Genomic DNA, 17,169 nt, shown 5'->3' on the forward strand with positions numbered 1-17,169 from the left:
AAACAAGACATTAGGAATGTGAAACACGCAGGGTACTGCAGACATTCTGGGCACAGCGAAACCGATTCTCACTCCTGACAAACATCACACACGGTCACTTGATGCAACGCTCTCAACTCGTAGGTGTAAACTCCGGCCTGTGTTTGTACAGCAGCAATTTGCGAACTGGGCCGTGACTTGCCCTGCCTTCCGTTCCGCTGTCACGGTAAGCGGGCGCGCTGCTCCGTGACCCACAAAGGGTTAATCACCGCAGCTCCGCCTCCTTCGTATCCAACAACTCCGCCAAGGGGACCTGCCCCCAACCGTGATGGTGCACGGTAGCACCCCTCATCTACAGACCATGGTGCACACGCTCACCCCTCGCTCCCCCACCCACGTAGGTCGGCCGGCATTGCACAGGCGCACTAGGTGTGATCCACCTTATCTGGTGGGAAGCGAGGGGAGTGACGTCAGAAGCCGCTGATTGGCTCTCTACCCGGGGTCTGGGGTACGGGGTGCGGGAGGCAAAAAAATAATTGTCATTGCAGGAGGCGGTTTGCAGGCAGACGGGAGGTGCTCGGAAAAGGCAGCGGGGAGCAACTGGTGCCGGAGTGAGCGGAACCTGTCCCCTGGTTATCCCAGAGAGAGCCCCAGTCCCCAGGACACTCAGTCGTCCTGCTCCTGGATTCCAGAACCCCGCACTCCCGGCATGGAATACAACAATACCAAACCACAGCTCTCATCCCGGGCTAACGCCTTCTCCATCGCGGCGCTCATGTCAACTGGAAACTCCAAGGACAAGGGACTTCAGGAGAACACCATTAAACCCCTGGGTAAGTCGGGCCCTGCGCTGCCTGGGCCTCGCCATTCACCTGCAATGGTTAACGGTTGAAGTTGTTGCCGGGGAGTCGCGGGGTCGGAGAATCGCCAGGGTAAATGCAGTATACTTTGATGGGGAGCATTTGGGTTGAAGGAGATGTTACTTCTGTAGATAAAGTTTTGCTCTACGCCAAGTCGGGATGCAGTGTAACGGCTGCGCGCCCTGAAGTGTAGCTGGTTTGTAACACTGTCGGTAAATGACGGTAATTAGCTTCACTGCAAGAAAACGAAATCCGCGGTCATCGGCGGCCTGACATTGCTTTCGATTGACAACCGCCTTCGCGCACCTTTTCTTCCACTGAGCAGAACAGTTCGTGGAGAAGTCTTCCTGTTCTCAGCCCCTGGGTGATCTGGGCGGCCTGGAGCTTGGAGATTACAGCAGCGGTGCCTCTCCGGCGTGTACGGAACCCCTGATACCCACCACCCCCAGCGTGCCCAGCGCCGAAATGGCCAAGATCACCTGTAACCTGGAAACCAAAGATCTGTGGGACAAGTTCCATGAGCTGGGCACCGAGATGATCATCACAAAATCCGGCAGGTAAGGAAGGCGCCCCTCAGCTGTCGCAGTCGCTTTAGAAGCGGCTCGGCGGCGTTATAGAGACGCTCGGTTTTAATTTCGACCCCGACGCGGTTATTGGATTCACATAAACGTGCGGGAATATTTTGATCAAACACGGCAGCGGGCAACTAATTAATTTTGAACGGGAGGATAACGTCTTGAGGGAAATTATTAGAAGTGGGCGCGGGACAACGAACCTCCATGTTTCGTTTAATTCCGCTGCCTGGTTTGATGTTTTCCATTTCGAGACATTCCTAAACGAAACAGCTTGGAACAGAAGCGAGGCCGGGAGGGTTAGTTTTGGAAGGATCGCGGATCCCCGCGTTGTGGACGGGTTCCCTTGCTCTGGCATTTGGGTAGTGACAGTTATCGCTTTAACAGAGACTCAAAACGAAAGCGGTTTGATTCGTGCATTAATCGGGAAAAGGAACAGACAGTTTATATCAGGAATTGTGTGGAATCAAATAGTAATTCTTTTCGATGCGGCGGTCGATGGTGATCTCTCAAGTATATCCGAATTAAATTAATTAGTGGTGTAATTATTTTATAGTCATGACAATTATAACCCCTCGTATCGAGGGCAATCCTGTACCATTTAACGGGTAATTGTTAAATCACAAGGCTTTCCTTGGTATATACTCTCATTGAACTCGGTAAGAATACTCCTGGGACTCGGATCGGCTGCGACCCCGTTAGATCGCTGGATCTCAGCGGCGCCGCAGCGACGAAACGCGGGGTAACGGATCGGAGCCGACTCGAGAGCGGAGAGAGAGTTGTTCAGATCTGATTGTGGTGAAAGCGAAGCTGGGGGGAGGGGGTGTTAAACTCATTCATTGCCCCCTCTCGCCAAAACTGAAAGCCAGCATAAATCTGCAAACATTGCGGATTCAAGACAGCCACTGTCAGCGTTGACGGAAAGTTCTTGCGGGGGAAGGGGGAGGTTGGTGCGCCGGCCGGCGGGAGAAGGACGAGGAAGCTGCCTTATGGGTTCGCTCGAAATTAGATCAGTTATGCCGGACGGATTTGTATTCCTCTCTTGAGAATCACACTCGTTCTGACGCTGATTCACTCGCCGTTTCTCCAGCCGCGAATGCTTGCATACTATGAATGTGTTGGGTAGTGGGATGGTTAAGATTAAAGAGATGCTTCCTCCTTCTGGCCTGTTTCAGGAGGATGTTCCCAACTATTCGGGTCTCGCTGTCTGGAGTGGATTCCGAGGCCAAGTATATCGTGTTGATGGACATCGTGGCGGTGGACAACAAGCGTTATCGCTACGCCTATCATCGATCCTCTTGGCTGGTGGCGGGCAAAGCCGACCCGCCGCTCCCAGCAAGGTGCGGCCTTAACTGGGGGCTGTCTGTGGAACTGCTCCCTGATATTCCCAGATACACACACTCCCACAAACCCTGCACTGAATGGACTTGTCGAACTGGAAACCTACAAAAAATACAGAAAATGCCGGAAATAAAGAAACAAAGGGTCTTACATCTGGAACATTGGCGGTTTCTCTCCGCAGACGCTGCCTGACCCGCTGAGTGTTTCCAGCATTTTCTGTTTTTATTTCTCGTCCGGCAGAAATCGAGAAACATCCGAAATTGGTTCCGTAAGGCCTGAGCGGTGCACTAGGGACATGTTTCCTTGCGGAGGAAAGTCAGAGCGAATTTCTTCCCGCCTTGGTTTGCTGAGAAGCTACCTCTCGGCAACCAAAAGTCAAGGTCCAAAACTTGCACGTTGGAGGGAACACCCCTGCCAGCTATGTAATGCTCTAAACGGGGCTGGGGGATCAACACTGCGATAAGGACATCGAGGTCACAATTCAGTCACCCCAACCCTTTCCCGATGCCGACCCTAATGTTTTAACTCCTAGCCACCCTCACCACCATTAACAGAACCCCAAATATCTCTAAGCCAATTGCTTTAATACCATCCAGTCTGGCCTAGTCAGACTACACTGATACACTCCGTTAATCCGTATCCCAATCACTCTACCTATAAATGGAATCAGTCTACCCTGACTGCAATCACTCTGAACCAATCCACAGATTATCCAAACGCCCCACCCACCCTAACTTTAAATCCAGTCACGTCACCCTGAGCGGCCTCAATCACTGTAACTCTGACCCTAACCCCAACGTCCTTATCCCAAGCCCCGCTCACCCCGATTCGAACCCTGGATCACAACTGGCCAGCGTTGCTCGTGGGGAACCTTGTCACCGCGGAACTCCCGGAGCCGACCGAGCACTTGGGCTGTGGTAACACAAGAGATCGCCCACGAAAAAGATCCGTCATCCATATGTAAGCAGTGTAATATCTTTAATCGAATAAAGCTGAGAGGGAGAGAACGCAAAACCGCGAGGCTTTGTGGAAACAGTGCAAATCCATTGGTCTGGAGATCCACAGATCTAGAACCTACTCACTCCAAATTGTTTTATCCCGAATCCACTGATCTCAGTTATTTGATCTCAAATCAACTAACCCCGAATCTACTAACCCAGAATTAACTAATATGGCATCCGCTGATTCTCAAAGTTACTGATCCGGAATTCATTGATCTGGAATTCATTGCTCCAGAACCCACTGATCCGGAATCCATTGATCCAGAACGCACTGATCTCAGGATGGGCTGATCCAGAATCTGCTGCTGGCCCTGACCGGACTGCCCTTGTTCGGATCTTTTCCCACCACTCAACAATTTTTGGACCCATACGTACCACTCCAGACACCACGTTCACCTGTCCGGTCACTTACCTAACACTCCAGACACCACGTTCACCTGTTGGATGTTTGACCTCGGTCTCCTGTTTCAGGCTCTATGTACACCCTGACTGTCCGTTCACGGGGGAGCAGCTATCGAAACAGATGGTCTCCTTCGAGAAGGTGAAACTCACCAACAACGAGTTGGATCAACACGGCCACGTGAGTTGCATTTAATTTGATTCGGGAAATTCCTGGCGCCGGAACCGAACAATATTTTTGTTCATTTAATTCATGACGCGTTTCCGTCCTGGAAACGATGGCCTGGGGTTCACCGTGCTCCTTGACAGCCCAGTCTGTGCAGAAGTAGGAATCCGCAAATTGGCCGCAGGGATCCGAGCCATGGACACTAATCCAGTCGCCGTACAGCCCTCCCATTCCTGTACCAGGAGCCGCTGCCAGGGATTCGCTCCAGTTTGTTCCTGCGGCTTCACTGGCTAATTGTCAGCTTCCTCTCGCATTCTCACTCAATTCTGAACCCGCTCTAACGTCACGGACAGGTAGACAGCCCCTTGCGACATCCACTTGGCTGAAATACCTCCTCTCACTTACTGGCATGGGTTTGTGCAGTAGTGAATGAGATGTGTGTACAGATACTTATCTCAAGTGTGTATATGTACCGATGTGTGTCTACAGCTGTGTATACACAGGTGTGCATATCTGTACAGATGTGTATATACAGATATATGAGTACGTGTGTACACCCGTGTGTGTCTACAGGTCAGCCAGTTGTGTGTAATTCGGAAGCATGTGAATTTACTCTATCGCTTCTAATTAAATGACCATTAAAACGGAATATGCCAAAGGTTATCAACAGCACGGATATCAGCCGGTTTGGAGTAGTCTGCTGTCTGAAGAGATGTTTTATCACCGAGGTCTTGCCACTTTCCTGGGTTTGTTCTCAGAATCCTGTGCCCCCCACCCCCTCCACGATAGCGTTGCGTGAGATTGGAGTTAGGGGTAATTTTGTGAGGCAGCCGGGGATGATGCCACCTTGACCGGGCCCACGTCCTCACGCTCTCCGTCCAGTCCCTTGCCGTACCAACCCGGGCTGGGATCAGACTGCTGGGGTGGGCTGGGGATCGGAATGGGGAAGGAGCCGTAGATAACGGAGGTAAATTCGTTCCACAGATAATTCTGAACTCCATGCACAAGTACCAGCCCCGGGTTCACATTATCAGGAAGAAAGACCACACTGCTTCTCTGGTCAACCTCAAATCTGAGGAGTTCCGCACCTTCATCTTCCCGGAGACTGTTTTCACTGCAGTGACCGCCTACCAGAATCAACTGGTGAGTCCCGCTGCCCCGCCGCAGACCATCGGCTCAGATCCGCAGCCGCCGCCGTTGCTGAGGTCTATCCGCCTGGGCGCCACGTTGCAATTAGCCCGAGGTCGTTATGTCTATAATAATTTCAGACTATCAGAATAGATGTCAAAAGGACAGAGGTCAATGACACAAAGGTGACCGGGCAGAGGTCACTGGTGCAGGAGACTGGGATAGAGGTCACTGGTATGGCTGGCTGGACAGTGGCCACTGGAACATTCTTGCGGGCATTCGTAGTAATTAGAAAGAAACATAATAGAATCAATGCAAAACCGCACAAGACAGAGACGGACGAAGAACCAATGCGCAAAAGACAATAAATTGTGCAATTATATTAAATAAATACGACAAGAAATTGTGCAATTATATAAAAGTAAATAATAATAAATAAATAGGCGATAAGTATCGAGGACACGAAGACCAGAGCTCTTTAAAGTAAGTTCCTGGGTTGTGGAATCTGTTCAGCGTTGGGGTGAGTGAAGTCATCCACTCTACTTCAGAGTTGAGGGGTAATAACTGTTCCACAACCTGGTGATGTTCATCCTAAGGCTCCGGTGCCTACTTCCTGATGGCAGCAGTGAGAAGAGAGGTACGGCCTGGATGTTGGGGTCCTTGATGATGGATGCTGCTTTCCTGCGACAGCGCTCCTTGTAAATGTGCTCAGTGGTGGGACAGCGGGCACTAGAACAAATGTTATTGGGACAGTGGTCACCGAGACAGGTGACCGGGACAGAGGTTAGTTGTACTGAGGTCGCTGGGCATATTCTAAACGGCACTTGGCTGATCGGGGTGATGATTCTGTTGTCTCACTACCAGGGGAGAGAAGCGTGAGGGAAAGGTCCTGGTGAAAATCGACAAAGCTGCCAACGTTAACAACCTAAAGTAGAATCAGAAAACCCCTGTTAACGCTCAGGTCAGGCCGCAGGTGTGCAGAGGATGTTGTTGTATGAATGGCCTTCGCCAAAACTGGTCCGCGCCGCTACCAGTTTGCGGCCTGACTCGCTGAGTGTTTCCAGCATTTCCCGTTTTTGTTTCAGATTCCCAGCACATTGTTTTGTTTCATCCCGAGTGTGTTCACCCCTCCATGCACAGGGAGATTCCTCATGATGTTTCTGTCCTGCAGATCACCAAACTAAAAATCGATAGTAATCCTTTCGCCAAAGGATTCCGAGACTCGTCCCGACTCACCGATATGGAGAGGTACTGTCTCCCGCAGTAAGACCCTTTCTTCTCAATTCAATGTGATGTAAATGTCGCGGTTTAGAAAATGTTAAACACAAAACATTTAATAGAAACGAATGTAGGTTGATGTTTGGTGATTCATACCGGGGTATGAAATTTCTCTGCGCATGTTATTGGTTTTAATTTTGTAACGGCGGCACAGTACTCTGTCCCGGGAGTTATTTCATCCATCGCTATGGAATCACGGCAAGAGGGTGGCGGGACACTGCTAACGGTGTACAGCCTTTCCTGGGCCCACAATTCCTCCTGTAACTATACTGGCGGCAAATCTGCTGCCGCTCGAATCTCGCATATTTCCCCAAACCAGTCACTTCTTTCCGGACTTAGGCTCCTCGCCCCCACCTCCTGTCCTGTTAGTGAACCCTCATACCGTTCACCGATCCTACCCGAGCCCGTTAGTACCCACTCTACAACATAAAGGTGCCGCCCTCCGAGATCGCCGACCTCTCTAGTAGTCAACGTGAATTGGTGGGGTTTTTCCTTCTTTCCAATTTCACTGGTTCCAGACCCCGCGAGTTTTTCCTTTTCCCGAAGATTCACGTTCCATGAGGGTAAACGTACCTTGGATTTGTTTGGAGGAGTGGTTGACCTACTGAGCTCAAGGTCTGATTTCCGATGCACTTTGTCCACCCCGCACAAGGTTTACTTGTGAATAGATCAGGTTATCTCCCGCCGACATCCCCCCCCCACCCACCCCCCCCCCCCGTACGGCAGAACCCACACCGTGGTGGCACATCCTTTCCCTGGGCCCTGAATGGGGCGGAGGCGCCGGGCCATTGCCGGAATTGTCTGTTTCAGCTCCCGTGCAGGAGATTCACGTCCGACTGCGACTGGAAGATCAAGCATGTTTGGCGGAATGACAGCAACTCATATGACGTGGCGCATTTTATTTTTCAGGGTCTGGCGGATCGCTTTCCAGCCATGTCCTTTTAACAATCTGTCACTGGGATCCGGAGTCACTGGGACCTGGGGTCACTGGGATCCGGAGTCACTGGGATCCGGAGTCACTGGGACCTGGGTTCACTGGGATCCGGGGTCACTGGGACCTGGGGTCACTGGGATCCGGGGTCACTGGGATCCGGAGTCACTGGGATCCGGAGTCACTGGGACCTGGGTTCACTGGGATCCGGGGTCACTGGGACCTGGGGTCACTGGGATCCGGAGTCACTGGGACCTGGAGTCACTGGGGTCCGGAGTCACTGGGACCTGGGGTCACTGGGATCCGGAGTCACTGGGACCTGGGGTCACTGGGATCCGGAGTCACTGGGATCCGGAGTCACTGGGACCTGGAGTCACTGGGGTCCGGAGTCACTGGGACCTGGGGTCACTGGGATCGGATACGCAGTGACTTTCGAAAAGCAATGGGAAATATTGCAAAGAGGGAACCAGCCCAGTGGGCAGTGCCGATCAATCTATTTCTTTTTATTTCGTCATCATATCATAGGAATTAACTATGTCGTGATATTTTAACCTGCTTGTTCTGACTTTGGAGATTAAGTGATTATTAGCCTTAGGACAATAAGACTTTCATATCTCATTCTTGCTATAATCCACTCGCTGAATGTAAGTGGACAGATGTGAAATGTAATTGGGCAGCTGCAGTAATAATCGGAACACTGAATAGAAACGGGCCAAATCGACACCTAGCTTAAACCAATTGCTCTGATCACTGGTTGGTTTTGATTCGCTAAACAAAGCGAGATTTTTTTGTTTCAGCAGCACGGCTTCAGCTGTGATGAAGTGAAAAGCAGTTAAGGTCATGTACCACAGCTCAGATAGAAGCGATATCTGGCCGTGGCCCATGACCGTAACTGCTTTTCACTTCATCACGGCTGAAACCGTTTTGCTCAGAATTACACCTCGCTGACGCCAGGCACCTGTTGAGATTCTCATTCAGAGGATCGAGGGTTAGTGGCGCCGGGATTAAAGATTCCTTGTATTCTCTTGAATGGTGCAGCAGGCACGAGGGGACGAACGGTCACAGAAAGCTTATTTTTCTTCTTATCTTAACCCTGCCTCTCTTGTGCTGCAGGGAAAGTGTGGAGAATCTCATCCAGAAGCACACTTACGCACGGTCACCGATCCGGACCTACGGGGGAGATGACGAAGCCCTCAGCGAAGAAAGCCAAACAACACAGAACAGAGGTAGGAGGAAGAATGCTTGCCACCGCATTCCTCGTCAGCCCAGGACATCCTGATAAGTGCAGCATTGTTGACGTGTAGCCATTGCTGTAATGTGGGAAATGAAGAGCCATTCTTTCCACGGCAGTAGCTCGGTGACAATGGCCCTGCAATTCCTGCCGCAGTGTCTGCCGTTTCTGGTGTGCACACGTACATTCATGCAGTAGCTGCCGATGATTCACCGGTACACCGCTCATTATTGCCCATGGCAATCTTCCCCAAACACAATCGATATCAGACCCATGCCTCCTGTAACGCCACTAAACACTTAATGCCTCATTGAATTGTACAACTGGCGCTGTAACCGCAGCTGAAAAATTTCTCCCACCCGCCCGAAAGGTGGAGTTAAACTCTTCGGAATAAATATGTTTAAGGTCCATGGATTCCAAAGTAAAGCTTGTGAAGCCCCATGTAAATTCTATTCGTTGTATCATTCTCTGTAAAGTGGTACAAATGTAATTTCAAACACAAATCAAACGGCTGTAGGAGCTCAGAGGGCCGTGGTCAAGGTGTCGGGTTGACATGTACAGAGACAGCGGGATTTTCAATGCTCCGGGCCAAGACCCTCCATCACTTTAGATTTTTTGGGTTGTGTCTGTCGACTTCCCGAGTTGATTACCCGTTCAGGTACTTGTTGATATCGCTTGTACTGTGACCACGGTTCCCTTCCGAGAAAAATCCAAGGAGTAGGTCATTCCGTCCTTCGATACTGGTGTAAGGTCCCAGAAATTACCTGAAAAATACTGGGGGAGGGATCCTGTCCGCCGCTAGAAGTAGTTAATTGGAATATGTCGGGGTGCGAAACAAGTAGAAAGGTAAACAATTATATATCCAAAGGTTAATGAAAACTGTGATGTCAACAACGTTGTATCGAGAATGAGATGAGATTTTAGTGATTTTCCATATTCTTGAAACGTAGGGTTGATTAATATAATTGATTATATATAAATAGAACCGTTATACATAAAATGTCGTCTGGCCTAATCAGTCCACGCCAATTGTAGTGTAGGCTGATTGCACTTGGAACCGTTGACGAAAAAGATTAATCCAGGAACCCACAGTTTTACAGGACCCAGCACGCTGACAGATAACGGACCGCAGTGGGGGGATGAGTCAGTACCACGGATATAGTGTCAACTGCGGCACTTCCAGGAGGTCCAGACATTGACTGGTTAATCGTACTCCCTGGAAAGTTGGCTGTGCTGGTCGCTGCGGATAAATTCACCTTCACTCTAGCTGGGGGTGTCGGGACTCGGATTGAATTCAGATCACACATTCAGGTCACCGAGTTATCCAGCACAGAGCAGGGCCTTCGGGCCATCACGTCCATGCTAACTCCTTCGTACTGATCAATATCCTATTGCTAGCACGCGGTCCTTATGTTATGGTGGTTCCAGTGTTCCCCTAAGTCCAGTGACTTTAATGCAGACTGGTTGCCCTGAACACCCCAGAACGTTAACCGCCCCACCCAAACCCCTCTCCTGCTCCGATGCTGCGTAACCCGAGGAGTTTCCGGCAGATTACTTCAATGCAAATTGTCTGCCGCGAACGTCGAAAGGCAAATGCCTACACTTAGATGGCAAAGCTGTACTGGACATTATTCTTCCAACCCATTGACTGCGTATTCCCGGTAACATAACGGCGGTACGGAGTCAGAGGCCTGTGGCGGCGCTGGTGGGCTTCCTCAAGATGCCGGTTTGACGTACAGCTGACCGGGCCAAGCAGCACCCTCCACCCCGTACCGTCAGTCCAGAACCACTCCTGCGCAGAGTGACTGGGAACTTCTCAGATTTACATCCTCAACCCGCAATACAGAAACACTCGTTGACAGCAAAGTCTCAACACTCCCCTACTTCCTTTAAAGAAATATTTCCACAGAGCCGAGATAAAACCCTCCGAATGTAGCACCCAAATTCATATTCCCGTTCTGAGGCATTACCTTTGCTTCAGAATAGCAACATAAATTCGGCCATAAGTTCAAACTGAAACATTTGTTACTATCCAGTTTTCTACAAGGATCCGCGTGTATTGCAGAAGCATCAGTCCCGCCGCGAACTATTTAAAGAATTTTAGAAGAAAATCTGCTCTCAACTAGTTAACAAAATATTCTGCAGTAATATTTCTGCAATGTATTCTGCTTGACATTCATTTGAGATTTGTTGTAATCCAAATGAAGTATTTATTTTAAATTCAATACATTAGTAATTTTCTTGTTGATAGATTTGGAAAAAAAACATTGCCACACACTCCTTGTAACTAACCGCTTCCCTCCGCCATGGAAGTAAATGAAGGAAGGAGGGAATCAGCCGTGGTTTGGACAGGACTGTTATCCCTCTGATCCTCACTGACCGAAGCCTGAGTTTGTCCACTCTCCTGTGATGCATATACCACTGAGTGCCTTTCATTTAATTGCCGGCTGGGTTAGTCACTGTCTGTGTCACCTCTTTACTGTACTTTGGAACATGACGCAGAAAACTTTGCCCACAGAACGCAGACCATAGAACGGAACAGCTGGAGAACAGGCCCTTCGGCATACAATGTTGAATCAAACTAATTAACCTATAGGTAATTAAACGTAATGCTTTCTGCATGCACTCGGTTCATATCCCTCATTGTCTGTAGGCTCATGAGCCTATCCAAGAGCCTTCTGACGTACAGGCCACCACCACCATCCCTGGCAGAGCATTCCAGGAATCCGCCATTCTCTGAGTAAAAAAAAAACCCTCACACCCCTCTTAGACTTACCCCTCTCACCTTAAATGCCCGCCCTCTAGTGTTAGACTTCCGACCCTCTGTCTCCTCTATGCTTCTTGTAATATTGTTAACTTATATCAGGTTTCCTGAAATCGCTGCCGCTCCAGAGAAAATAACCCAAGTTTGTCCAAACTTTCCTATACAACATGCGCTCTAATCGGGGCAGTATCCTGGAAAGCCTCTTCTGTTTCTTCCATAAAGTCTCGAAATCCTTCCAATAATGGATGATCAGAATTGAATGCAATAGTCCAGACGCGGCCTGATCAGAGTTTTTTAAAGCGGTAGCACAGCTTCCTGACCCTTGAGCTCAGTTGCCCCTAACTAATAAAGGTAAGCATGCTATGCGCCCTCTTTACCACCCTACGGATACCCACTTCTTCCCAACGCATGGCATACCCCCTGTGCACTACTCCCAGATTAGCCTCAGCTTTCCTCAAAGTCTGAAGAGAAACGTGTTCAAGGAGGGCGGGATGTAAGAATAAAGTTTGGACATGGACCCACATGCAGAACGGTGGTGGGTTGGCCCTGATCTCACTGAAAATTAGAGAGGTCGAGGTCTCCCCCATGTTCCAAAATTTACCCTACGGAGTTTATAAAAGAAGTTTAAAGTTCAAAGTAAAGTTATTATCGAAGCACGTATATGTCACCATCTTCTACCCTGAGATTGGGCGAGTGAAGTTATCCCCTGCCCGATGGTTGAGAGGTAATAACTGTTCCTGAACCCGTTGGCGTGGGACTTGAGGATCCTATCCCACCTTCCTGATGGCATGGTCCGGATGGTGGGAGAGCGTGGTGGCACCAAAGATTCTGTCCCCTCCTATCACCAACGACGCTGGATTAGACATCGTGCCCCCCCCCCCCCTCACTCGTCCCGCCATGCCGTCCCATTCCAATCTATTTAGTTGATTGGGAGGTGCCGCTTCTACTGACAATTCCCTCAGGCAACAGCATTCTCCTGAATCTGTGGGAAAGTCCATCCACACTCACAAATAAACGAAAGTCTTAACTTCAGGGCGAAAATAAGATATCCGGAGCAACAACGGGCACTTGATTTACTCTGCCCTGCCGACCCAAACATTAACACAGGGCTGTCCATCTCTCCGGTTTTTGTTGTGGTTTTAGACATCATCTTCCCTCTCGGTTGCTGTTCGCCAGGAGCTGTAATGAAAGTACTCCTTAGAAGCGATACCGTTTCTAGTTTTGAAAACTGCGCCGGCTGCAGTTGAGCGAGGGGCGGACTGAGCACCAAGGGGCCAAGGACGGCAGTTTATTACTGAACCCTTGTTGTGAGAATTGTGTCAAACTAACATTCTAATATACCCCGAATGTCTGAAGTAATGACAGGGAAGAATATTGTTTAATCAGAGGATCTGATGAGGAAAGTCTCATTTAACCCTGCTCCCTCTGGGCCAGTTTTACTCATTCACTGGACTGGATCAACTTCCAGCTCAGGAGAGAGATGGTTTCGGCACAGGGGGAAGGCAATCACGGATGGATCTGAAGCTAACCGCACTAAAGTGCCAAGGAGCTAGCACTTCGTTGCTTTGCCGAGGTAAAGAGTGACGACCCGCTTAGCAGCGCCGGGCCATCACCCATCCGCAGATCTGGTCGGCGCTCCGTACAAAGATCAGTCCCTGAAAGTGAAAGGCAGATTTTTCATTAACTACCCACTATAACAGGTAATGCCGTGGCAGATTGTTCTTATTATCGGAATAAACAGTCTGATTTATAGCGGTTCTGGGGAAGGACCCCCGGCCCGAAACACTATTCGTTTCCCTTCCCATGGGTACTGCTCATTTGGCTGAGTTCATCCGGCATTTTCTGATGTCAAGTCCCGATTAGATCCAAGAGACACAAGAGACTGAAGATGCTGGAAGTTTGTAGCAACAAACAAAGCGCTGGAGGAACTCACTGAAAATTCAAAACAAGATTTTAAAAAAGCTGGGATGGGGTGGGGAGAAGGCGTAGCTGGCGGATGGTGGGTGGATCCAGGTGAGAGGAAGGTCATAGGCAGGTGAGGGAGGTAGGAAGAGAGTGAATGATGTAATATTTCCTCTTTCAGGCCGGTTTGATGAGCGGAAATGTCGACTGTCTATTTTGCTCCATAGATTACGCCTAACCGCTGAGTCCCCCCCCCCCCCCCCGCGTTGCATTGCAGCAATCTCACCGTTTCTCCGCACCGACCGATCAGTGTTTTCTGGCACGGCCTCATACCTCCGCGCTGTTTTCTTTTGCAGGTTCCGCCTTCACAGCCTCAGATAACTTGTCCCTCAGCACCTGGGTTGCCTCTTCCTGCAGTTTCCCGGGGTTTCAGCATCCACAGTCGCTGGCAATCGCCACCACCACTGCTTCGCTCGCTGCCCCCGTCCCTCACCCAATCCAGGGTTCTCTGCCACAGTACAGCCGCCTTGGGATGCCCCTGACACCGTCGGCCATCGCCAGCTCCATGCAAGGCAGCGGACCCACCTTCCCCACCTTCCACATGCCCCGCTACCACCACTACTTTCAGCAAGGTCCCTACGCCGCTATCCAAGGCCTGCGGCACTCGTCGGCTGTGATGACACACTTTGTGTGATTGACATCGGGGCTGCATTTCACCCAGGGACCGTGACGCTTGTGAAAGCCGCTCAGAGAATCGGGGGCATGCTCCACACCAACAGCTGAGCGGCGCAGCAAGCAGCAGCTCCTGCATGGACAAGAGCAGAAACTACAACCCCCAGAATGCACCACAGGATTTGCCACAGCTGGACCACAACTCCCAGAATGCACCGTTGACAGTCAGGTTGCCGCGAAGGCAGCTGAAGCGCCCTCATGTGCCGGGAGTGCTGGCACTGCAGTGAGCTGCCAGTCGGACTGAGTTACTGGCCTGTCTGGGAACTAGGCAAAGGCTGAGCCAGGCACCCGAAGGACTTTTTTTTTGCACCAGCGACACTGGCCGACCGGTACTGTCAGAGGGTGCACTGCAGCAGACATACTGAGGACTCTCAGCGGGTCTGGACCTGCAGTCACATCTCGGATACAAATCGCTTGTGAATTTAACAGTCTGTACAAATGTGTGTGGGTGAAAAGAGTGTGCGTATGTGTACCAGTGTGTGTGTGTGTGTGTGTGTGTGAGAGAGAGAGAGTGTGCATGTGCCTGTGTGCTCATGTTTTTATGTCTGTGTTAGTCGCTGTGTGCACGCTTGTGACCATGTGTAAGTGTGCGCACATGACAGGGACAGACACGACACCACAGGATCTGTGTCCAGTGCTATCTGTCATGGGGTGAATGGAATTGTCTGGAGACAGGTTTCTGAACCAGTAGGATCTCAGGAGGGACAGAGACCGATCACCCTGAACATGGTTATATATAGGTCACTCACAGGCTGCTCCACCCTCACGGAGGGTAGGGGTTGACCCTGGAGCCCCCTGCTCCCGTTCCTGTTTATTTGTTCACCCCCATCCACAACCAGATGAGGCAGACTGCAGAGCTCGGATCCGATCCCCTGTGACGTCACCGCGCTCTGTCACTCGCTGTTGGCCATGTTGAGCAGCGTGCGGTCCTGCTGCAGCTTCACTGGGCTGGGACCTCATCAGCTTCAGGTAGACAGAGCCGAGGCTGCTCCCAATCTGCCCTTCTGCACAGCCCATTGACCCGAGTCTGACAGTGATGGTGAGTGAGGGCGGTGTGACGGCCACGAGGTTACCGATTGGGACGGCGAACATTTCTCACGATGGCCTCAGCGTCTCATAGTCACTGTGTGTGTGTGTGTGTGTGTGTGTGTGTGTGTGTGTGTGTGTGTGTGTGTGTGTGTGTGTGTGTGTGTGTGTGTGTGTGTGTGTGTGTGTGTGTGTGTGTGTATATAAGCGGGCTATTTGGTTGTGTGTCTCCCAGTAGCAGGTAAAATAACTCACCATATCTTTACAAGTATCCATTTAATGTCGTACCATTTTGTGAGCATGTTCACTCATTTTAAAACAGTTAGTAATGAATTCCCGTTCAGTGTTTTTTCCTGTACTAGATTATATTCAAAAGAAATTGTGGAGTTACAGCTATGAAGAATTGTTTTCTAAAAGTGCAATATATTTATTTCTGCAGGAACTGATTTCAATGTAATATTTGGAACTTAAGATTAAAATTGAGAGTTTGTAAAAGGCAAAATCTGTAGAGTCATTCATCGAACTCGTACAGAAATTAACCGAGAGATCCACCCGGTTGTGCGAGACGGATCCGCGATCCATCGCGATCCATTTCTACTGTTTCAGCGTGCCCCCGCAAGACCGTTAACGCGCCTCCGCCTCTTTCCAATGGGGACTCGACATTTACCGTGCTGACTTAAGAACCTGAACGTTTGACTGTCCGGGCCAGGGTGGGGCTCTGACAGCAATATAAACCTGGCCGTTCGACCCCGCTGACCTGGCCGTTTAAGCTCCGCGGAATTTAGCAGGGAAACATCATCCCGGAAATAGCCGTAAATTGGGAATTGGCGGGAGGGGGGAACTCCAATCACCGAGGGCAGTGGGACTGAGCAAAGTGTATGAGCTGTGGATCCTGATGGACTTTATCCCTGGGTTTGAACCGAAGTAACTGGTGAGATCCTTGATGCGTTGGGTTTAACAGCCCTGAAGTCCCCGAAATTCAATTCCATTAAACTGGAAAATAACAAATGTAACAGAGAGGGAGACGGAGTGCATGAAATTACAGTTAGCACAGCGTATATGAACGGAGAGTGAGAGGCTGCCATTGAAGACATTACTCAGGAATAATTCAAAGTACCCGGGCTATGTCATTCTGGTTATGTGAAAGGGAAATGTTTGAAGAAGTCAGTCACCTGTGCCGTGGATGAAAGACACTGGGGGGTTTCTGGACTTTGATTCCCAGAGGACTGTGATAAAACTGCATCAAAGGGTCGTGATTGAGAAAGTAAAAGCTCACGGTGCGCGAGGTGACGCGTTTACGTGTTGGTGTGGAGAGAAGGTTGGCGGACTAACTGGAAGCAGACGGGGGCATACACGGCTCTCTATCTAGATGGCAATGTGTAACGAGCAGTGAATCATAGGGACTGGTGCTGGGCCACTACCTTTTACAAGTTATGTGCCTGAGTTAGATCGAAGGCACTGAGGATATTTTTGCTAATTGCTGGTTGACCATAAAAATCATTTTTATTAAATTTACTCACAATTAATTAAGACGTGACAATCTACCTGGCTTTGTATTAAACAAAACATTTTATCCACATTTTGTTAAACTCTTACCCAGAAACCCTCGTACAAAAAGTACACTGCTTTAAGGAGCCAAGTGTGAATCCCAACTCCATCCCCCACACCCCCTCTCCTCTTCACACGGATTTATGGCACCGGTTTCAGGAAAACATCCACACACAAGATCATGGACATAGCCCTGTTGGTTAAAGCTGAAATGGCGAGGAAGAGGCGTCGAGGACTGAGATACTGTAGATCAGCTGGCTGAGCGGTGTTGCAACAATAACCTCGGACTGAACGTCAACAAGACCAAGGAA

General features: G+C 50.0%; 1 protein-coding gene across 2 annotated transcripts; it reads left to right on the plus strand.

The window, feature by feature from the left end:
- Positions 1-215: 215 nt before the first annotated feature.
- On the plus strand, positions 216-15,802 carry tbx20 (T-box transcription factor 20). Of its 2 annotated transcripts, none has more exons than XM_073049971.1 (8): positions 216-812; positions 1,165-1,396; positions 2,587-2,751; positions 4,225-4,333; positions 5,303-5,461; positions 6,618-6,709; positions 8,769-8,881; positions 13,909-15,802. In XM_073049971.1, exons 1-8 carry the CDS (start codon positions 689-691, stop codon positions 14,244-14,246), a joined length of 1,332 nt encoding a protein of 443 aa, XP_072906072.1. In that variant the 5' UTR covers positions 216-688; the 3' UTR covers positions 14,247-15,802. The 2 variants fall into 2 exon arrangements, with proteins under 2 accessions (XP_072906072.1, XP_072906082.1); XM_073049981.1 differs by having other exon boundaries at positions 6,618-6,694.
- Positions 15,803-17,169: the final 1,367 nt, after the last annotated feature.

The sequence above is a fragment of the Hemitrygon akajei genome, chromosome 1 (genome assembly GCF_048418815.1).
Source record: "Hemitrygon akajei chromosome 1, sHemAka1.3, whole genome shotgun sequence".
NCBI classification, from domain to species: domain Eukaryota; kingdom Metazoa; phylum Chordata; class Chondrichthyes; order Myliobatiformes; family Dasyatidae; genus Hemitrygon; species Hemitrygon akajei.